General features: G+C 23.8%; 3 protein-coding genes across 5 annotated transcripts; 2 read left to right on the top strand and 1 right to left on the bottom strand.

Moving 5' to 3' along the window:
• The first annotated feature begins 117 nt into the window (after positions 1–117).
• LOC122511410 (ER membrane protein complex subunit 2-B-like) lies at positions 118–5,479 on the top strand. The gene is made up of 7 exons (XM_043626612.1): positions 118–455; positions 768–881; positions 1,212–1,362; positions 4,148–4,291; positions 4,460–4,616; positions 4,705–4,800; positions 4,908–5,479. The coding sequence occupies exons 1-7, from the start codon at positions 422–424 to the stop codon at positions 5,082–5,084; spliced, it is 873 nt and encodes a 290-aa protein (XP_043482547.1). The 5' UTR covers positions 118–421; the 3' UTR covers positions 5,085–5,479.
• Positions 5,480–5,631: 152 nt separating this feature from the next.
• Positions 5,632–15,254, bottom strand: LOC122511411 (ADP-ribosylation factor-like protein 13B). Of its 3 annotated transcripts, none has more exons than XM_043626615.1 (9): positions 15,178–15,254; positions 8,570–8,801; positions 8,421–8,488; positions 8,275–8,345; positions 8,062–8,195; positions 7,845–7,960; positions 7,506–7,670; positions 7,146–7,308; positions 5,632–5,863 (listed from the first exon to the last, which is right to left on the bottom strand). In XM_043626615.1, the coding sequence occupies exons 3-9, from the start codon at positions 8,477–8,479 to the stop codon at positions 5,837–5,839; spliced, it is 735 nt and encodes a 244-aa protein (XP_043482550.1). In that variant the 5' UTR covers positions 8,480–8,488; positions 8,570–8,801; positions 15,178–15,254; the 3' UTR covers positions 5,632–5,836. The 3 variants fall into 3 exon arrangements, with proteins under 3 accessions (XP_043482550.1, XP_043482549.1, XP_043482548.1); XM_043626614.1 differs by lacking the exon at positions 15,178–15,254 and adding an exon at positions 12,762–12,868; XM_043626613.1 differs by lacking the exon at positions 15,178–15,254 and adding an exon at positions 10,208–10,390.
• LOC122511409 (probable E3 ubiquitin-protein ligase MGRN1) lies at positions 10,490–23,797 on the top strand. Its single transcript, XM_043626611.1, has 9 exons — positions 10,490–10,734; positions 11,098–11,216; positions 17,219–17,481; positions 17,665–17,806; positions 19,104–19,307; positions 19,541–19,804; positions 19,991–20,166; positions 20,527–20,815; positions 23,214–23,797. The coding sequence occupies exons 1-9, from the start codon at positions 10,647–10,649 to the stop codon at positions 23,394–23,396; spliced, it is 1,728 nt and encodes a 575-aa protein (XP_043482546.1). The 5' UTR covers positions 10,490–10,646; the 3' UTR covers positions 23,397–23,797.
• Positions 23,798–23,907: the final 110 nt, after the last annotated feature.

The raw sequence follows: 23,907 nt of genomic DNA, 5'->3' as shown, positions 1-23,907 counted from the left end.
CACTTATATATTAAAAAATTTTACTAATTTTAAATTATTATTTATTTTAAATTTTTATTTTCAAAACTATGCATTGGCGCCATATTGGCAATCCTGATTCTAACCTAACCTTAAAAAATCTATTTAGTGCAGTTGTCATCAAAGTTAAAAGGATATTGCAATAAAATCATAAAATTGATTGTAGAACAATTTTACAGTTAATATTTTGTTAATTTGTTTATTAATTCATTGATTATTAACTCTGATATTAATAAAGAATTATAGATTTGTTATTTATGTTTTCTAACAAGGATAACATAGAAAATTAACCATAATTTTTGACATCTCGAGCTTAAAATCCACAGATTTTTCGAAATTTGTTATATTTGTTATATTTGTTACATTTGCTTTAGACGAATAATTATTATTAAATTTTGAAATTATGAACTCGAATTATGATGAGTTAAGCTGGACAGGTAAGTTTTCTTTTACTTACACTTTTCCATATTAACTTTAGTTGAGAATTGATAATTGGAATAAGAACAACCCAACAACAGAATATTAAAGCCACGTTGTTGCTTATTAATTAGTTAACACTTTTATTTTCAACAATCAATACAATTATTTATTCGAATCTTAAAAGTTTAAATTTACTCCAATTTTTTAAGTTTTGACCTTATAATTTCTTTTTCATAAATATTCAATCAATAAGCTTCTCTTGAAACTAATTTTCTGTTAATTATTAGTTTTATTATATAAACAATTACGATATTTTACTAATATTGTAGAAGTTCGTGACATCTTTCGAATTTGGCGAGAGAATTCTGAACGTAAAAGTAAGGATGTTGTTGACTTATGGGAATCGACATTGAAATCGAAAATAAATAATCTTGGAAATGAGAGTAAGTGTAATTTGTCAATATTGTAACAAAATTTTACTTTATATAAATACAAAAAGATAAATTGAAAAATTGAAAAAAAGAAAATTTATATCTCTTAGAAAATTAATTAAAACATCCAAAAATACAAAATTGATGTTAATAAAATAGGTAAAATATTAAATTACAACAAATATAAATTAGAAAATCAATCAATCAATCAATCAATTATATATTTCAATATAATTAAATAATCGACAATTTTTTTATTAATTTGGATTATAATTTATATTTCTGAATTAATTATATGTTAAAAATTGTCACGAATTGGTAAAAAAGAAATATATATTTTAGAATACTTGGTTTTGGAGCAAGTTTGCATAGCAGCTTTAGATTGTTATCGTCTTGCCTTGGCCGAACAATGTTTAAAAATTCTGATGAATGAGTTTCCTGGAAGTCTACGAGTTCACAAATATCATGCAATGCATTTAGAAGCTTTAGAAATGTAAGTGAACTAAATATAACAAATTTTTCTTGTTATTTTATTCGGATATTTGGATTTTTTCGACCATTTTCAAAAAATGCATATACCACTAATTAATAATTATTGAAAATAACGATTTAAATCAGAATAAAACTATATTTGATCTGGTTAAATCGGTTAATATCGTAATTAATTAATAATTAATTTATAATCGTATTAATTAATAAAAACTTATTTTTATTTGATTATTTTAAATTCAACAGCCTTTATAAATATTTAAAATATTTAATTTATCATTAAATTCTATCTATTTCTAACAATAATTAAACTTTACAAAATTGATATTAAATTTATTTTAAATAATTTAATTCTTTTAAAAGAAAATAAATATTTATAAATTATTTAGCGAATAATTTTAATTAATAATTCAAAAAATAATTGAATTTTATAAAAGTATTGTTAGAAATTTTTATAAATAACTAGCAAATTTTGTACAATTTCAAATTCAAAATTTAAGAAAATTCAATTATTCACTAATTAACCAACTAATTATTATTATATATTATTTTCAAAAACTTTAATAAATTCTTTACAGAAATTCTATAATTTTCAATACAATTTTAATGAAATTTCTCGAAAGACTTCAATTTTTTTAAAATGAATTTAATATAATTCCATATAGGTAACAATTGAATTATTTTCAATACAATTTAAATTAAATTCGTCTAAAAGATATTCAAGAATATAATTGTTTTCATAAATAATAAAATTCTTCTGTGAAATTCTAATATTTTCAATAAAATTTTCACAAAATTTTTTGAAAAAAAAACAATTATTTAAAATGATTTCTATATAAAATTCTTCACAAGAATTCAATTATTTTTATAAATAATAAAATTCTTTTCAGGAATTCAATTAATTTAAAAAGTTTAATAAACTTCGCCGCAACAATTCAATTATTTTTAATACAATTTTCAATAAATTCCTCGAAAAATGAAATTATTCTTAAAAATTTTATTGAAATTCTTCAAAAGATTTCAATTATTTTCAAAAATGGTAGTAAAATTCTTCGTCACAATTCAATTATTTTCAAAAAATTTTAATAAAATTCCTCGTTGACATTTAAATACTTTTAAAAATTTGTTGAAATTCAATTATTTTCATAAGTTATAAAATATTTCGGAAAAATTCAATTATTTTTAATAGAATTTGAATAAAATTTCTTGTTATTAAATTTTATTTTTTTTTATTTTAATTATAAACGGGGCATAAATTTAAATACAAAATAATTGTTGAAATTTAATTATTTTTGAAAAGTTTAACGAAAATTTGTTGATAGAATTCACTAATTTTTAAATATTAATTAGTTTTTAAAAATTATACAAATATTATTTCAAGAAATTCAATTACTTTCGAAAAATTACATTACTATATTTGTAAAAAACTAATTCTTAAAATTGTTTTATCATAATTTTTAAAAATTCAATTATCTTCCAAAAAAGTGAATTAAAATTTTATAAAATTTACGTTTTTAGACTAATTAAAATTTCTTAGAAATCATGTTCATGTTTATAATAAAAATTCTACAAAAATTTTATTATTTTCTTTTATATTTTTTCACAAATTCAATTATTTTTAGATGATTTTACCAAAATTCAATAATTTATATGAAAAATTTTCAATTGTATAAAATTGAAAAACTAGAGTAAGTGTGCCAATTATGGCGCGGTTCTGGTTTAGCCGTCTTTGAAATAGAAAATTCAAAAATTATAATGAGAGAAGTAAATTTATGGCTTATTAAACAAAAAGCTAGTGTCATTCAGATAATAAAACATTAGTAAAAACTTTATAAAAATTAATTGTTTAAACAAATTAAAGCAATAAAATTAAAAACGTCAATTATGGCGCGATTGAGTCAATCTTGGCGCGCCAATTACGGCGAGAAAAATAACGTGTATTTAGAGGTTGTGTTGCGCGCCATAACTGAAGCACGTGCATTCAATAAAAATGTGCCAATTATGGCGGGGCGCAATTTTTGTTATTAAATAATTAAATTAATAATAGTTTAAATGTGTTTCTTTTCGTACAATGATATCGAGTTAGGTCGAAAATAACTTTTTCAAACATTTTCAAATAACTAAATTATTCTAAAATAGTAAATAATTGTATTTTTCACAAAGTCGCTATAATTGGAGCACCCGCCACAATTGACGCACTTACCCTATTATCTTTTAAAATTTATTTTTAAATATTTTAAAAATGTTTTTAAAAAATTATTTTTAAGAAGTTCTTAAAATTTTTTTAAAAAATTTTATATCTTCATAACTTTTACAGTTACAATTATTTTAAAAATTGAATTTTCGTATTCAAATAATTGTATTCTCGAAGAATTTTTGGAAAATTATTAAAATATAATTTGATTTAAAGATGAAGTTTAATTAAAAATTCTATAAAATAAATGAATTTTTAAGTTGTAATTTTTAGAAATTATTAAATTTGAGGTTTTCAATTGATGTTTTTAAAATTTTATTTACCGCTGACAAATAAGTATTTAAATATTTATTTAACAAAAATAATCAGGTTTTGAATAATTGAATTTAGAAATCTGTGAATAATCAGAGAAATACAAAATAAAATTTTTGCGTCAACACTGAATTAAATAAACAATTTTTTCGCCTTTTTTGTAATTTTAATCGACTAGAGCGACTAATTTTTTCGTCTCAAAATCGATCCGAGGCCTGTAATTGTTAATTTTCAAATAAGAAAAGCTAATTATGAATTTAATTCATCTATTTTTTTTTTTTAGGTATGACGAAGCAGTGGAAGTATTAGACTCAATAATTAAAAGAGATGAAACAAATGCAGCTCCAAGAAAAAGGCGAATTGCAATTTTAAAAGCAAAGGGACAAATACCGGAAGCTATTAAGGAGCTCACGGAATATCTTAAGAAGTATGTGTTCCAAAATTTGTTCCACTTTTAAACATTTTGATGTTTATATCAATTTATTGCCTTTTTTTATTAAATGACTTTTTTTATTATTTTTAATTTCTACTTTTTTTTAAATTAAAAGCTTCACTGTTTTATTATTGAATTAAAATTAATTATAAACTTTGTCAGATTCATGAGCGATCAAGAGGCTTGGCACGAATTATGCGATTTATATTTACAAGAGCAAGATTATTCCAAGGCAGCATTTTGTATGGAAGAACTTATACTGCACAATCCCCATAGTCATTTAATTTATCAGCGATACGCGGAGATAAAATATTCTCAGGTTTGAAATACATAAAACATAATACCTATAAAGTGATAAATTTATTAAATTAATTTTTCTTCTTTAAACATTTCTTCTATATTTTCAGGGAGGATTTGAAAATATTGAGCAAGCGAAATCGTATTTCTGTCAGGCAATCAAATTGAATCCAAGCAATATTCGAGCTCTTTATGGATTATTATTGGTAAATTTTCAAAAAATACTTGTTAATAATTAATTAATTAATTAAAGTTATAAATTCCATTATTTATTTATTTTATTATTAAGTAATAAAAAAATGATCTATTACAGGCAACTAATCATATCGCCTCGTCAGTGAGAAGTACGGCATCGAAAAAGAAAGAAGCAATAAAATTGAGTGAATGGGCTATAAAAATGCTGGATGATTTATACAAATCGAAAGTGGATGAAGATGAAGGTATCAAAGTAGTAGAAGATTTATTATCTCAATTACAAATTGAAGCTTAGTCAGAAAATCGGTAATTTAGGTAAATATTTCAAACAACACACACACATTGATACACAACAACAATAAAAAAAAGGGTAGAAGCACTAATTTACATTATCCAAAGGTATAACGTTTTCTATCCGCATTTTTATAACTGTACAAAGTAAAAGTACAGATAGGTTCAATAAGTGTAAACCACTCTCTGTTTAAAGTACATAGGTGTAATTATTATATAAAATTAAAAAAAGAGTGACTGTTGTTTCTTTGTTACAAATATTGTACTAATCGCTATTACATTTTTGAAGGAATGATTACTGAGGGGGGAGAAAAAAATTTTTAAAAAAATGTTAATGCGAAACAAATCTTGATCAATTATCTCGTCTCATTGTCATTAAATATACTTCGTTGTTTGAAACGTTTCAGTTTTCTTTCTACAAACTCTCTCTCTCTCTCTCCTTTTCTCTTTAACAGCCAGTTTTTTGCCTTCATGATAAAAAAAACTAAAATTATTAATTTACTCTATTTCATTAATAGATTTTTAATCATTTTTAAGATTAATCTTATTACATTTTAGTATTTTTTTTATAGTAATAGATTTCTCTGTACATTTATAAATCTTACTTTCATTTTTCAACATTAATATTTCTCCTTAAGTATAAAAATTACCCTGAGATTTATATACATATACATATATATATTGTAAGAAATTATTTCTTAGTATAAAAATTATTTCAGTCTCTGGAAAAATTTGTTGGCATTCTGCTGGAAATAATTACTCAATTGTCGGTGCTACGGAGTTCTGAAAATTGTTAGAATTTATTAGATTGAACGTATTAGGTAGTTTTTCAAATAATCAAAAAAAAAAAAAAAATTAAATGTTATTCAGGGCAAATCTTTCAAAAATTATTTTTAAATCATTTTTTAAGATAATTTAATTTTTCAAATATATCTGATACAGATAATAAAAATTTTTTTTGAATAATTGAAATTTGATAAAATTTATAATAGAAAATAATTAATTTTTTCAAGTATTTTGTTAAAATTTTTGAAAATCAACTTTTCAAGAATTTTAATTGCAAATTTTTAAAATAATTGAATTATTAAAAATTTTAATAAAAAATCTTTAAATGTTTTTCATAAAAATGAAAATTAATGAAAAATTAGCTTCTAATTTTTTTAAATTCAATATTTTCAGTATTTTCAATTAAATATTTCCGAAAATTCAAATACATACAAAAAAACAATATTTTAGAGAAAAAAAGTCTATGATCAAAATTTTTAATTAAAATTCATCATAAAATTAATTAGTTTTTTTAAATTATAGGTACAAAAATACTTTTAAGAAATTCAATTATTTTCGAAAAATTACATTAAAATAGTTTTAAAAACTAATTTTTAGAAAAGCTTTATCATAATTTTTTAAGATTGAATTATCTTTGAACAAAGTAAGACTGTAAACTTAAAATTTCGGAGAAATCATGATATTTATAATTAAACTCTTAAAAAATTTTGATTATTTTTATTTATATTTTTCAAAAATTAAATTATTTTTGAAAGATTTTTACCAAATTTTAATTGATTGGAAATTTTTTCATTTAAAAACTATTATCTTTCTAACATTATTTAAAAATATTTTTAAAAACTTAATTTTAAGAAGTTCTTTATAATATCTAGAAAATAGGTATTATATCTTAATAACTTTTACAGTTACAATTATTATAAGAAATTGAGTTTTTGTATTTAAATAATTGAATTTTAGAAGAACTTACGAAAAAAAATTATTTTAAAAAATTCTTTTAGAGATGAAGCTTAGTTAAAAATTGTAGAAAATAATTGTAATTATTAAAATTTATAAAGTTTACTCATTTTCCGTAAACTTTCATATTTATGTATGTAAAAAGAATTTTGTCAGGGAAAATAATGTAATGTCTGTAAATTGTCAGGAAAATTGATAAACTGAAACTTGTTACCACCCTGGTTATTTTTTCTTTTGTTTTCTTATCAATCTCTTTTTGTTTACCTCCTTGTTAAATATTGTAAATTTTCATGATTTAAAAACTTGTTTTGATATATTTACTTACCCGATCTTTGAGAAATTCCCTTATGGGTTTGAAAGGATTGGATCTGCCTGCTTTTGATAGGAAGGAAGACTTTGCGGATAATTTCCTGTATTTTGGAGTTTCAGCTCGTTTTACTCGACTATTTAAAGTGTTGTACTGTCTCAGAATTGTCTCGAGTAACCATCTGTAATAAACAAGATTTAATTAAAATTTTTAAAAAATCTATCTCTTTTAAATCAATTCTTAGTAGAATTCAACGATATTTGAATTATTTAAATTGAAATTTCAAAATACTTTGAACGTAAAACCTTTTGAAATCCTAACTTCACTTGAGAACAAAATATCTCGATGATTATTATTATATAATGGAGATTATTTTACCTGTATCCTTCAATAATTGCAATTTCTTTAATATGTGTGTCTTCACAAGAGCAAATTTCCACTCTCGTTGGACATTTCATCGAATTTGCTAACTCTTCTACATTCAAGTTATCGACAATATCTAATTCGTCGATTGCTCCCCTTAGGTCTTGTTTATTTGCTAATCTGTTAAAAGATTTTTCTTTTATTATTAAAATTAAATTTTTATTAAATATTGTCAAATTATGATTTTGATTTGATTTTGATGAAGAATCATTTATTTTCAAAAAAAAAAAAAAAGAATTCTAATGTAAAATATTTAAATCGAAATCTTATATGGCAAAAATAATTTTTTCTTACAGTAAAACTGGTTTTCCAGAAATATGTACATGCGTTAAGACATCGTTTAAAACTTCCCTGCTTTCAGTAAGTCGTGGCAAATCACTAGCGTCCACGACATAAATTAATCCATGAACCTAGAAAGAAAGAAATTGTAAATAATTCGAAAAAATTATTTTTAAAAGTAAAAAATAATTTTTTTGATTAAAATTTAAATAAAAGTAAATTATTTCCACACATCACTGTAATAGTTTTTCCAAATAGAACGAATATGCGGTCCTCCTCCAATGTCATAAATTTTTATTCTACATGTCTTGTATTTTAATGTCACTGTACGAAATCCAATTGTTGGCAAGACAATTTGACTTACGTCTGAAATTAAAAAAAAATTTATTTTTAAATATTTTTATACTATTATTATATTTTTTATTAAAGAATAAATAATACTTACTACCGCTAATTCGATTCAGAACCGAAGTTTTGCCAGCATTGTCAATTCCAGTCATGAGTAAAACAATAGTTCTGAAAAATAATAATTTTTTTTAAAATCAAAAAATTAAAGTAGATATTAATTATTATGTTAATAAAAATATATACTTTTGTGGATATCTTCTACGGCGAAATTCTTCGATCGTTATTCGTACACAGTTACCCATTTCCAAGTTCTAAAATATTATTAATTGAATTTAATGAAATATTATATTGTTGAATTTAAAAAAATTTCTTTATTTCTAAATAAGAAATACCTTGTTGTATTGAGTCTTTTTCCTTAGTCTTGAGATTATATGTTGAAAACTTAGATTTTAGTATTTTACTGTAAATTAATGATAATTTACAGTTTAAATAAAATGCACGTGTTACAAACATTTAGCTCGTTTTCTATATTTGTGTCAAGTTCTTCGGAAACATGTTGTCAAGGAAACGCATAATCACTACAAACATTTCCAGCACCCTTATTGTATTCATGGGGGCCAAAAACTGCAATCAGAAATAATTATACTATTAAATTTGGAAATTATGAACTTGAATTATGATTAATTAAATATTTATACTTTATAAATTATTATATAATACTTTTAAATATTAAGGAGATTTTGTACAATTTTTAACCAAAATTCTTCTTTAAATCAGTAATATTTAATAATTTTTGAAAAAGTTCTTTGAGAATTTTCAAATCCATTTGCTTACAATTCAATTTTACGACATTTTGACTATTTGAACATTCTTCAATTAAATATTAATATTAGAAAAAAAAAGTTCAAATAATTTCAAAAGAATTGGAATTAAAACTTTTGAAAATAGATTGTCTTAAAGAATTGTTAATTAAAAGTATTGAAAAATACAGATTTCCAAAAATTTTAATTTGTAACCTTTTAAAAATTCAATTATTTCTTAAAATTTAAGCTTTAGTGATTCTAATATTCAATTATTATCTAAAATTTGAACTGTACAAAAATTAATAATTTATTGAATATTTGAATGTTTCTCAAAATTGAATACTCATAAAGAATTTTATCAACAAATTTTCAGATAATTAAATTCTTTTGACGAATTTTAATAAAATTTTTATGAATAATATTACATTTTTGAAGAAATTTGATTAAAATTGTATTAAAAATAATTGAAATTCTGAGATGAGTTTTAAATATAAATTTATGAAAATTATTAAATTTGTAAAAAGAATTTTATTATTTACGAAAATAATTGAATTACTGTAAAAAATTTAATTACATATTTATGAAAATAATTGAATTATTGCGATGACATTTATAAAAAATTTGTAAATAATTGAATTCCTGTAAATTTTTTTTCGAAAATTTTATTGAAATTTTAAATATTGAAAAGCATTAAATTCAGGAAAATTTTTAAAAATAATTGAAAATTGACCAAGAACTTTATTAAAATTTTCAAATAATTGAATTCTTTTCCCGAATTTTAATAAAAATTTTTAAAATCCCTGTAAAAAAGTTTATTATTTATGAAAATAATTGAATTTTTGCAATCATTTGTACCTTCGCCAAAATTCAATTTTTTTTAGTGTTTTTTACTAAATTGTTTCTACAAATACACTATTTTTAATAATTAATTAATACATATCAAAAGCTTTAGCTAATTTCAGAAGAATTTGAATTGAAATTTTTGAAAAATCGTGGAAAAATCATAATAGTGTAAAGATGTAAATATAAATTTTGATGTTGGAGGTATTTGTTTACAAAGTGAATTTTACATTTTGACAGTATTATTAAACAATATTCAGTACGCATTTTATTTATGATTATATTTTATTTATTATTTATTATATTATTAAAAAATTCAAATTATTGTGGTAAACAAACATCCCTAACCTATAAAGTTATATTTAATTACAAATTCAGAGAATTTACCAATGTAATTGAATCAAATACATAACACATTTAATTAATAAAACACATTTAATTTTTATTTCATGTCAACAAACGTGTTTCACGTCCAAATTATGAGTAAAAATGATAAAGGGATAAAAATAAAGATAAAAATTTTTTATTGTGTCGTCTGCTCTGTTGTCCCTGCGACGTCACCGAAACATTGTGCAGAAGCCTTAATTAATTATATTTTGACAGCAGCTACCCATATCTGCATTCTCAACTTGCATACAACTTCATAGAGAAGAAAATAAGAAATTTCTCTTTAATTATAGCTAACTTCAGTTGACCTCCCGCAGGTCATAAAGAAATGATTGAAAATGGTATTTTGTTGTGATTAGTATAAAAATACATTAAAGTAATTTTGAAATTATTGATACACTTACAATTTAAAAGAAAGAAATTGCAGTGACAGAAAAAAATGGGATCCTTAACGAGCCGACAAAATGCTGGCGTTGAGGAAGTTGACATTGTTTCGAATCATGCATACAAATATCCTCCTCGTTCTGGTCAGTATGTTTCGTAAATTTTTTGACATTTCCTCTTTATTTCTTTTACATTTGTTTACTTTCTATTGACAGATTTTTTTTCTCAATGTTCTTTGTTCGCATTAAAATTTTGCTTAAATAGAAACTAAAATGTTAAATAAAGTATTTATTTCTTTTTCTATTAAATTAAACAAATCATTATCAAGGTCATAATCGTTTTATTCCTTTGTTTTTCTTTTTGCTACTGAGAAAATTTAATTGTTTTTATATTAGATGAAATGAAATAATTGAAATATTATAAATTAAAAGTTAATTTTGAATAGATTTTTATTCTCTTTGGAATTTTAATTATTTAATTTTTTTTTAATAATTTAAACAAATTAGGTAATTATTTTGGAAGCCACTTTATCATGGGAGGTGAAAGATTTGACACACCACAACCGGAAGCCTACTTGTTTGGGGAAAATGCAGATCTTAATTTTTTAGGAAGTCGACCAACACCAGTTAGTATTTTTTTTTTTACAAAATAAGAAAGAAAAATTCGTTAATATTTACAAGAATCTCAGGCTTCACACTCATCTACTATTTACTACTTTTTCTTAAATTCGTGACACTAAAAGCTACTTTTTTATTTTTATTGCGAATTTGAGAATTTTTCAAAAGAAATCAATAATTATTTAAAATATTTTAATAACATTCGTCTAAAAAAATTCCCTTTTTTTCCAAAAATTTTCGTAGAATTTGTTATAAGAATTAATATATTCTCGCATAAATATAATAAAATTAATTCCAAGAATTAAATTATTTTTTATAAAATTTTATTTAAATTAATCGAAATCCTAATTGAATTATTCTTTTAAATTTTAATAAAATGATTAAAAAACAAATTCAATTTATAAAAAAGTCTAAAAAATTCTTCGCAAGAATTCAATTATTTTTAATACAATTTTAATCAAATTCTTTAAAAAATGTAATTATTCTTAAAAAGTTTTGTTAAAATTCTTCAAAAGAATTCAAATATTTTCAAAAAATTTGATAAAATTCTTTATAAGAATTAGATTTTAAGAAATAATCAATTATTCTATCAATAATTTATTTTTGCATTCAAATAATGGTTGCTCATTAAGAGTAATATGTGCAGTATGTGTTCTGTGTAAATTCCCATAAAGTGCAATGTCAAACATGGATTCTGAAGATCTACCTTCATCTATAGAGCCCGAAGGGCTTTCAAAAATTCTACTCTCAATTCAGAAGCAAGTGAAAGAAACGAATGTTAAACTAGACTCTATGGATTCTAATATACAAGAAATAAAATGTGATAATAAAACTTTAAAGACAGATATGAAAATCTTTAAAAAAAAAATATGATTCTCTTTCAGAGGAGAATAAAGTGTTAAGTGAAAGAGTTTTACAATGCGAAAGTAAACTGAACTTTATTTTGCAAAAAGAAAGAAGTAAAAATGTAGTGATTTACAAAGTGCCAGATACCGCTCTTGAAAATGAAAACCTTCATAATACTATAACAGATATTGTCCATAAGGTAAATAAAAATATACCAGCTGTCGCCATCACTGAGGTCAAAAGACTTGGAAAAATTGAAGGGTCACGACCGATTTTGATTACGTTTAGTAATGTAAGTTGGAAATCTCTACTCTTTCAAAATAGGAAAGAATTAATGGATTTGAACTATAGCATCGCTAATGACCTTTCAAGAGAGGAGAGGGATAGACGACGAAAAAACTTTGAAATATTACTAAAATATAAAGAGTTCTTAACTGAAAAGGGAAAGGTCGCATACATTAGAGGCTCAAAAATTTCAGTAGATGGGAAAATACTGGATGCCGAAGAAATTAAAAGAAAAATAGGATCAATAGAAACCACAGAGGAGAATGCATCAGCAGAAAATTCAGATAGTGATGAGTCCACCACATCTTTATCCTCCACAGCTAGCGGGACAAAAAGAGGAAGACCAAAGGGTTCTAAAAACACACTTCATAAAAAACAAAAAACTTCCAAGGTCAACACAATTGAAAACGCTTTTAAAACACCTCTAATTCCACAAAAGCTGAATCCTATGATGAACCACACCGCAAAACCGATCTCTACAAAAAAAACATAGCTCATCTCGGACGAACTTAACCCTAGAATAATCTTCTGGAACGCGAAAGGATGGGCTAACTGGATGGATATTACCACACTTCTTAATGTCAACGATATTGTGTGTGTCACAGAAACATGGTTGATTTCTCCCCCCCAATACTGCCCCCCCTACAACTTTAGTTTGATTACGAGCCAAGCAGTGAGAACGGCAGAGAGAGGAAGGGCGAGCGGAGGATTACTCATAGCGCTAAATTCTCGTAAATATAAATATAAAGTAATTAAAATTTCTGAACAAATTATATTCGCTGTTATTAACTCTACAAATTTCAAATTTTTACTCGGAGTCACTTATTTAAAACCAGATTTAAATCTTGATACTTTTTACTCAGAATTGAATGATATATTTACTTTGATCAATAATGATTATCCGAATCTACCTTTGTTTTTTGGAGGCGACTTTAATGCTAGAGTAGGTGACTTAAATCAATTACGCGAGGAAATGTTTCCGGAAAATGCACATATTACACCATTTAGATCTAATCTAGATAAATGTATTAATAAGAGAGGAGAAGAGTTGGTGTCGTGCATGGAGGATAATGGATGTATAATTTTGAATGGTAGATCACCGGGCGACTACCTTGGTCAATACACTTATATTTTAAATAAAGGAAAATCGACAATTGATCTTGGCTGGGTAAATTTGTTCGCGATCCCTGAAATAAAAAATTTTGAGGTAATCCAGATAGTAACGAGGTCGGATCATTTTCCAATTTTTATTACACTAGAAAGAAAAGAAAAATATAGACAACATGCAAATAAAATAAAATGGAGAAGTGATCTAGCCCCTGAATATTTTGAAGCAATGAATTCTCTTCCGTGCAGTACACCAACTAATCCCCTAAATATCGATCAAACCTCGGAGGAGTTGATATCCATAATAACAAAAAAAGCATGCTCTATTGGAATGTTATCTAAAAAAAATAAAAAAACAGGTCATTCAAAAACTTGGTATGATAAAGATTGTGTATTGCTAAAAAAAAATGTAAATTTAATGTTAAAAAATTGTAAAAAAGATAATTTTGTTTGTGAAAAAAACATTGAAGAATATTACAGGATAAAAAAATTATATTACAATACACAATTGGAAAAAAAGGAGACACACAAAAATCTAGTTCTCGACCAATTAATATCTTCTAGAGATTCCAAAAGTTTTTGGAAAATAATAAATTCTTTTAGAAATAAATATAACACAAAAAATGAAATTAACACAGATACATGGCATAAATATTTTAGTGAATTTTTCCAACTAAATGATATAGATAAAACAGAAAATAAAATAGTTGAAATCCCTTTTAAAAGTTACAACGAATTATTGGAAACAAATATTACGAAAGAAGAAATTATCTCCTCTTTAAAAAATAGTAAAAACAACAAATCTCCCGGCTCAGATGGAGTCACCTTTGAATTTTTAAAGAATCTCCCAGAGAACTGGATTAATTATGTGAGTCTCCTTTTTAATCAAATTTTACATGAAGAAAAATTTCCGAAAAACTGGGGAAAAATAAACTTAAAAATGATATATAAAAAAGGCGATATGAGTGATCCTAACAACTATCGCCCGATAGCTTTAGTTAACTGCATAACAAAGGTATTTACACATGTGATTACTGATAGGATTGTGTTGTGGGCCGAAAGGGAAAATCTAATTCCAGAATTTCAATCTGGATTTAGGAAGAATAGAAGTTGCATAGACAATATTTTCGTTCTTAATGCATTAATTCAGAATCGGCTCAATATGAACGGAGGAAAATTGTATACATTATTTGTCGACTTCAGTAATGCTTTTCCTTCCGTCTCGCATAGTTTGTTATGGAAAAAATTGTACAAAATGGGAATGGGCTATAAAATAACTAAAATTTTAATAGATTTTTATTCAAAAGCCACTGTTGCTGTCCAAAACGATGGGGAAACTTCTACACCTGTAAAAGTACCTAGAGGTTTACTCCAGGGAGAGAAGAGCAGTCCTATTCTATTTTCATTATTTATGGCTGATTTAGAGGACTTTTTAAGGGCGGAAGGAATAAGGGGGGTTTCCATGGGGCATAAAAATGAAATTATTTTACTGGCATACGCAGATGACATTGCATTGTTTGCGGATTCCCCCGCAGCATTAAATAAATTATTAAGAGCTCTTCTGAAATACTGTATCAAAAATTGCTTAGAGGTTAATGAAAAAAAAACAAAAATTATTATTTACAAAAAAGGAGGTCGATTATCAATTAAAAATACTAATTTTATGTATGGTAACAAAAAGATAGAACTGGTTAAAAAATATACTTATTTAGGAATTCCGCAATATTATACCTCGTCTTCTGAAGAGGCCTTAAGGAATGCTTCTTCATCTGCGTCTCTGGCTATAAATTCTACACTGTCACTTATAAATAGTATGAAGCTAAACACATGGAAACCAATCCCAAAACTATTTAACAGTCTAGTAACTAGCACGTTTTTATATGCTATACAGGTGTGGGGCCTTCGAAATCTTAATGAAATAGAAAAAATTCAAGTAACATTTTATAAAAAACTGCTCTTACTACCCCGGAGTACGCCTAACTATGCAGTTAGATTGGAGATTGGAGTGCTAAGACTATCATATAAAGTTTTCAAATTGACACTAAATTTAATTGAAAAAATTTTAAAAATGAATGATGATAGATACCCTAAAATTTGCTTGCTAAGATTAATTAGTTTAACAAAATCACAAAAGAATAATATGAAATACAATTGGTGCTCCCAAGTAGAAAAAATGTTTGAAACTATAGGAGAAACAATATCTTGGAACCTCGAATTTGTACAGAATAACAAAGAGCGACTTTTAAAACTCTACGAAACCTTTCTGCGCGCTGAAGATGTGCACTCTCTCTCAAACTCCGGCTCTCTACAACTACTCCCTCATCTCTCTATGAGAGAGGGACAGCAAAATTATTTAAGAAATAAAGTACCACTTCCATTTATCAAAATTTTTGCACAAATAAGATTAGTAAATAAATACAGTTTAAGATTAGTACATAATAAAAAAGTATTACAATTAGAAAAAATTTCCTGCTGTGGAGAACCGGTGTTGAAGGGGAGAGAACTTTATCATTTGTTAATAGAATGTGAAATGTACAGGAATGATAGATGTAAATATATATGCGATAATGAGGATATATCTATAATTAAAGACTGCTGTATTGATCTTCTGAATTCTCCAGACATTGAAAATATCAAATCAATATTTTATTTTATTAAAAGTGTGTTTAAAAACCAAATGTAAAACATAATATAAGAAAATTATAAGCAACGAAAATGGCTCAAGCGAGACTCTTTTGTATGAACCTGTGGTTCAAAACATAATAAACTACTACTACTACTAAAAGTGTTGAAGTATAAGAATTTTTATATATAATTAAATTTCGAAATATTTAATCTTTGAAAAATTTAATTTGTTGTAAAATTGTAAAAAAAATTGAAATATAATTATTTTTAAAAATTATTAATCTATTATTTTTCTAGAAACTTATTGAAGTTTTGAATAATTATATTTAAAAAATAAAAAAAAAAACAATTGAGGCCTTGGATCCAATAACTCGCCCGACGCTCGGAGGAACGCGCAACTGCCAGTCAGTGAGCAGTGAGCGCCTCTGGGCCACTCACTGCTACCCGGCTGGTATTAGCGCGTGCCTTCGAGCGTCGGGCGAGTTATTGGATCCAAGGCCTCAATTGATATTTGAAAGAATTACAGTTGTAATTTTTAGAAGAAATAATGAATTTTAAAAAGCTTTTAGTTTAAATTTATTAGAAATTTTAATTTCTGTTGAAAAATCAATGAAAATAAGTATTTAAATATTTATTTAATAAAAATTATTCAATTTTCAATAATTTATTTTTTGAAATTTTGAAAAATAATACTTAGTCTTTGAAAAAATTGTAATTAAAAATTTTCAAATATAGTTAAATTCTCGTAAAAATTGAAAATTAGTTTTTTAAATTTTCTACTAATTGTAATTTTTGTCAAATTTAATTAAAATAAATTTTAAAGAATTTTATTTTTTCCCTTTTAAAAATTATTTTTAAATAACAAACAGATTTTCGAAGGATTCTAACTAAAAGTTTGGAAAATAATTGAATTTCAGAAAAATTTAGAATTGAAGTTATAAGCAACGAAATGAATATATTTATTTTTTTAAAACTTTTTAAAATTAATTATTGAGTGCGAAGCCTGAAGAATTAATTTCACATTAAAAAATATAGCAATTAAATTATAATAATAAAATAGAAACAAGAATATTAACACTTTTTTTTAAATATTGTAATCAATTTTTTGTTTTTTGTCTCGAAATTAAAATGATTTATTTGTCAATAGTTTCCATATCCACCGCCGCAAGCAAATGATCCAACAAAAACATTGAAAAGTTTAGTTTATATAAGAAAAGAATCTCTTCGTCTCGTTCGCAGTGTTGACAATGCCGCGACTTCTCAACAAACGACAGATATTAAACATTTCGGCGATGGGGATCTTGATAAAAAAATGAGATTTAATATTGAATTCACATTTGATTGTGACGTTAGATGTGCAATTACGATTTATTATTTTTGCACCGAAGAAGTCACCTCGAAAGGAGTCGTGTAAATAAAAAATTGTTTTAAAATTATTTCCACTATAAAAAGAAGTTTATTGCAAGAAAATTTACGTTTGCTATTTAATTTTTTTTTGTAACTTTTAGAATTGAAGAATGTTTTTTATAAGAAAGTAATTTTTATAAATTTTTTTATTTTTATATTCTTCTTATTTAATGTTTCTTCTTTTAGATACGTTTCTCGAGATCCATCCTTGAATTCTGATACGTATCATTATAAAAAAGGTGCGAATCAACAATTTTGTCAAGCTTTACACGTATTTGATCCAACACCATTCACTGACGAGGAATTATTATACAGCAGTGATCGGGAAGTAAGTAACGAATTGAAAAAGTAACCAAAGATTAAATTTTTAACTACTTTTTGTCTCTAAAAGTAATTTTTTTCTATAATCAGGGTTGCCATAGGTCAGGGAAATCAGGAAATTCAGGGAAAAGTCAGTAAAAGTAAAATTGGTCAGGGAAAAGTCAGGGATTCTTAGTAAAAGTACTGAAAAAAATTGAATTTTAAAAATTCATGAGAAAACTCTGAATTTTATTATTTTTTTGTTTGCCTCGTAAACTATGAAATTACCACGAATTTCAATACAAAACCTTCCATTTTTTCTATTTCTGACAATAATTTATTTTTAAATAACTTAATTTTACAAGAACTATAATAAAATTATGATTTATAAATTATTTTAATAAATAATTTTTACAATTTTCATAAATACTAGATTAATAAAAGAATTTTAGTTAAAAATACTAAAAAAATTTAATTTTGGAAAAGTTACAAATAATTCCAGAAATTCAATTATTTTCAAAAGTAATAAAATTCTTCGCAGAAATTCAATTATATTCAAAAATTTTAAAAAATTCTCGTCATTTTAATTATCTTTCAAAAGTAATAAAATTCTTCGCAGTTCAAAAGTTATAAAAAATTCTCGTAAAAATTTCAATTATCTTTATAAATAATAAAATTCTTCTTCGAAATTCAATTATTTTAGAAAAACTTTAATGAAATTCTTGGCTAAATTTCACTGGAATTGAATAATTTATAAAATTTTTAATAAATTTCTTCGAAATAATTCAATTATTTTCATAAATAATAAAATTTTCACAGGAATTCAATTATTTAATATACGAAATTCTATAAAATTTTTCGAAAAATATCAATTATTTAAAAAGAATTTTATTTATTTTATTTTATTTTATTTTATTTATATTTCAAAAAGGTTTGAATTTGAATGTTTTGATGAATTTTAATTCCTACGGAAAGATAATAATGATTAAATATTTTATTTAAAAAAGAAAGTTATTGATGTTTTTGAATAATTTTACAATTTGTAAATAAATGTAATAGAACATTTTTTTTGAGTATCTAATAATTTTTAGAGTCAGAATATTTTTTATTCAGAATATTCTTTAGGGTCAGGGAAAAAATGAAAATTTTGTCTGGAAAAGAGGGAAAAGTGATGAAAAAATAAAATTAAATATTTGTGGCAACCCTGATAATATTTTTTTTATCCTTTTCTATTTTCATTCGATTATTTAATTTTTTTTTTTTAGTTTAGTTTTTAGCCTTTTTTTTCTAAATTTCTAACGGAAAAAAATGATTAATTTATATAGATAATTCCAATCGCTATTCATTGTGTGGCTGAGGAAGGTTCTGACGATCCTAAACAATCGCATACAACAATAGCTGTGATTGAAAAACATTCTGATGGATCGTACGTTTTGAAGGCCCTCAAACAGAAATTATTCGTCGATGGACTTTGTTATTTACTGCAAGAAATTTATGGAATCGAGAACAAAAATACAGAAGATGCCAAAGTATTTAATTTTTGTAAAAAAATATATATAAAATACTTGAATAGTTTTTTGCTTTTTTTTCTAACGATTAGAAGAAAATGTTATACAAATTTTTTTAGTATTTAAAAAATTTATGTTTTTAAATTGATAGAATTTTATTTTAATATTTCAAATAGCGTTTATTTTGAAGATAAATGGAATTTGCAAAAAAAAAAAGATGAAAAGATAACGAAATATGGAAATTAATTTTCTAGCAGGTAAATGGCGATGAAGATGCAGAGGACAATGGATCCGAGTGTGTGATTTGCATGTGTGACGTACGAGATACATTAATTTTACCATGCAGACATCTTTGTTTGTGCAATGGTTGCGCGGATTCCCTTAGGTATCAAGCAAACAATTGTCCCATTTGTCGAGCTCCATTCCGCGCTCTCTTACAAATTAAAGCTCTTCAAAAATCATCGGGTTCGATAATATCGAATCCTGTACCGCCTCCGCCTCCACCCGGCTTACCAGAGGTGATAATTTTAATTAATTAATTTAATTAAAATTAAATTATAAAAATTATTTTCTTTTTATTTTATATTCTATTTTCTCTTTTTCGTCTTTTTTTTTACCTAATTTTCAAAAGTAGAAAATAATATGAATTTCAATTCTTTTTTCTTAATTTTCAATTTTATTTCTCTTTAATATATAAAATATAGGGAAGCTGTGAAAACATTCCATTAGGATACGAAGCAGTTTCGTTAATTGAAGCTTTGAATGGACCGTACATTCCTAGAGTAGCGACAACTGTTTTGCCGTGCTCTGAATCTCCTGACTGTCCACCTGACAATGCGGACACAGCAACAGCAATTCAAGCCGCAGAAGTCCTTAATCGGTATGAATTATTAAAATACAAACATTTTTGTATAATTTAATCATTTTTCAAATTTTTAGTTACAATTAATTCTATTTAAAAATAGAAAATGAATAAAATATTTAAAAATAATTTTTTAAAGTGAGAAAGTAAAATTCTTTGAAATATAAAATTTTTCAAATTTTTTATTAGTTTTTGTTTAATAAATACTTAAATTCTTATTGTTAAATACTTATTTGGCCATCAGGAATTAATATCTGAACTAAAATTCTGTTTCAAATCAATTCTTATCAATAAGTCCTTTGAGAATTCAATTATTTAAAAACAAAAATAAATGATAAAATAATTGATTATTATAATTAAAGAAATTTTTTTTTACAGTTCAACAGAACGGACTCCAGTGTCGAAACATATTGCCTCTAAAGAAACGTTGGACATTTCCTCGAGAACAAGTGGAACTCCCTGTACGACACCCGAATTTCGAATGTCTGTCTTATTGGCGAAGGGCGGCGAGAACTCGACAGGATCACAAAAATCAGAGCTTCACAATCGTTCGCCGGCCGTGAGGGCAAAAATTACCGGACATTCACGATTGGAAAAGTCGAATCTCAATCGAACAAGAGACACTCTTCGTCTTGTCAATGAAAAACAACCCGTTTCACTCTATGAGGTAAAAATTAATAATATAAATCATTTCTTCAAAAATTTTAATAACATTTTTTCGCAAGAATTTCATTATTCTCATAAATAATAATAATTTTTCAGAGCAATTCAATTATTTTCAATACAATTTTAATAAAATTTCTCGAAAGATGTATTTTTAAAAATATTATTTAATTTCAATTATTTTCAACAATTCTGATAAAATTCTTGTCAAGAATTCAATTATTTTTATAAATTGTAAAATTCTTGTCAAGAATTTAACTATTTTTGTAAATAATAAAATTCTTCTGAGAAATTCAATTATTTTCAATACAATTTTAATAAAATTTCTCTAACAGGGTTCAACTATTCTTAAAAACTGTAATAAAATTTTTCTAAACAATTCAATTGTGTTCTCAAAAGTTTTTAATAAAATTCTTTGTAAATTTCAATTATTTTCAAAGTTTTCAATTAAAATTATTTAAACAAATTTCATTATTTTTACGAAATTTAATGAAATGCTTAAAAAAATGTAATTCTTTACAAAAACTTTAATAAAATTCTTTACAAAAACTTTAATAAAATTTTTTAAAAAAATTTAACTTGATATGAAACAATTTTAATATAATTTAATAGGAAATTTATTAATTACAATTAATAATAAACACGATTATTTAAAATAAATAAAAGAAAATCTTCATAAAATTCAATTACTTTTAAAATGAATAGTAAAAAATTTTTAAAAACTCCATTATTTTCAAGAAAATTGAAATAAATTCTTCAATACTGCATATTATTCAATATTGCAGAATTTCAATTATTTTTTATACAATTTTAAACGAATTCCTCGAAAAATGTAATTATTCTTAAAATTTTATTAAAACTCGTCAAAATAATGCAATTATTTAAAAATTTGTTAATAAAATTCTTTATGAGAATTCAATTTTGAGAAACATTCAATTATTCAATAAATTATTTATTTTTCTATTAAAAATAATTAGGTATTTAAAAAGAAATATTATTAAAAAATTCGTCTCAAGAAATCAATTATTTTCAAAAGTAATAAAACTCTTAGCAGAAATTCAATTATGGTCAAAAGTTTAAAAAAAAGTTGTAGTCAAAATTTCAATTATTTTTATAATCATTAAAATTTTTCTCTAAAATTCAATTATTTTCAAAAATTCTAATAAAATTCTTGGCAATATTTCAATTATTTACAAAAATTTTATTAAAATTCTTGACAAAATTTCAATTATTTTCAAAAACTTTTCTCAATTCAATGAAATTTTTTTTACAGAGATTTAATTATTTTTAATACATTATAAAAAAAATTTTTTTTAAAATTTTATTAAAATTCATCAAAGAAATTCAATTATTTAAAAAGACGTTTCAATAAAATTCTTTGGAAGAATTAAATTATTTTCAAAACAAATAAAATTCTTCGCAGAAATTTAATTGTGTTTAACAATTTACAAAAATTATCGTCAAAATTTCAATAATCTTTAAAAATTTTTCTCCGAAATTCAATTATTTTCAAAAACTTTTATAAAATTCTTGGCAAAATTTTTATTATTTTCAAAAACTCTTACAAAAAAAAAGTTTCAAAAACTCTTTTCTCTTTGGAGAAATTCAATTATTTTTAATAAAATTTTTATTAAATTTCCTAAAATAAACTTATTCTTAAAAATTTTATTAAAATTTGTCAAGAGAATTCAATTATTTAAAAATTTGTTCTCGTGGATTTTTCTAGTAAATATTCATTTAAAAATGAATTTCAGTTAAAATTTTAGATAATTGAATAATGAAAAGCATTATAACGTGAATTTTTAGAAATAATGGAATTTTGAAAAGGTTTCAAATTAAAATCTTTTAAAAAATTTGAACTTTTGATACTTTTAATTAACAAATTCTGTAGAATTTATTTTTTAAAAAAGTTTAATTGAATTTTTCTTTAATTCTTGAAGTTTTTATTTTCTAATATTATATTTAATTGAAGAATATCAGAATATTCAAAATTACGTAAAAATTAATATTAAAAATAATTGAATATTCACGAAGAATTTTATCATTTTTGAAAATAATTGAATTCTTGCGGAGAATTTTATCAATTTTGAAAATAATTATATTCTTATGAAGAATTTTGTCAATTTTAAAAATAATTGAATTATTTCGAAGAATTTCATTCAAATTTTTTGAGAATAATTGAATTCCTGCGATGAATTTTATTAACTATAAAAATAATTAAATTCTTGACAAGGTTTTTAAGGAAATTTAGAATTAATTTTTCCCAAAAAGTTTAATGGAATTTTTTTTTTAATTATTTAAAGTTTTTAATTTCTAATTTATTTAGATTATGTAGATTGATGTTTTTAAATTGAAATCTTTGAAATTTTAACTGCTTAATATTTTCTTTGGGATATTTTCAGTATTTACAAGGACAGGGACAGGACGAGGACAGCGAGGCTGAGAAATTATCTCCTTTACTCGATGCTGCAACGAGTACAGAAACTTTAGATACTCACAATCATCGAATGTGTGATATGGACATTGATGACGATATGCAAAATGGAGAAAGTGAAAATGGCGAGGTGACGTGTCACTCGCGTTAGTAAAAACTCAAATCTGGAAATAATTTTAAATGGCGATTTTTTCCATTTTTTCAATCAAACTTTTTAAAAAATTTAAATGATTTTTTGAAAAAAGTAACAGAATTCTAGTTACTTGCTAACAATTTATTATCCACCACTGTTAGATTTTTAAAATATTCAATCGCGCATTTAATTTGGGAAACAATTCCCCTTCTTAAAAAAAAACTAAATCGTCCATAATTTTAACTATAAAGAATAAAATAATTTCCTCTCAGTTCTCAAATGATATTCTTTACAATTTAGAAATATTAATTACTCAAAATCGAGCCTTTGATACGTAATTATAATGCCAGTAGATTAAAAAGATTAAAAATCAAGTTCGCAGTTGAATTTTTATCTATTGAAAAAATTTTCTTTCTAGTTTAACTCAAAACTTCTATTTATATGTATTTTTTATATAACAAAATATTCTCTACCGCCGGTAATTGTACAGATTATTTTCTTTTTTATAAACTATAAATTTGTTTGCATA

The sequence above is a fragment of the Leptopilina heterotoma genome, unplaced genomic scaffold, assembly GCF_015476425.1.
Source record: "Leptopilina heterotoma isolate Lh14 unplaced genomic scaffold, ASM1547642v1 Lhet_82, whole genome shotgun sequence".
NCBI lineage: Eukaryota > Metazoa > Arthropoda > Insecta > Hymenoptera > Figitidae > Leptopilina > Leptopilina heterotoma.
The sequence above is the reverse complement of the archived record's forward strand: the minus strand, read 5'-3'. Positions and strand labels throughout refer to the sequence as shown.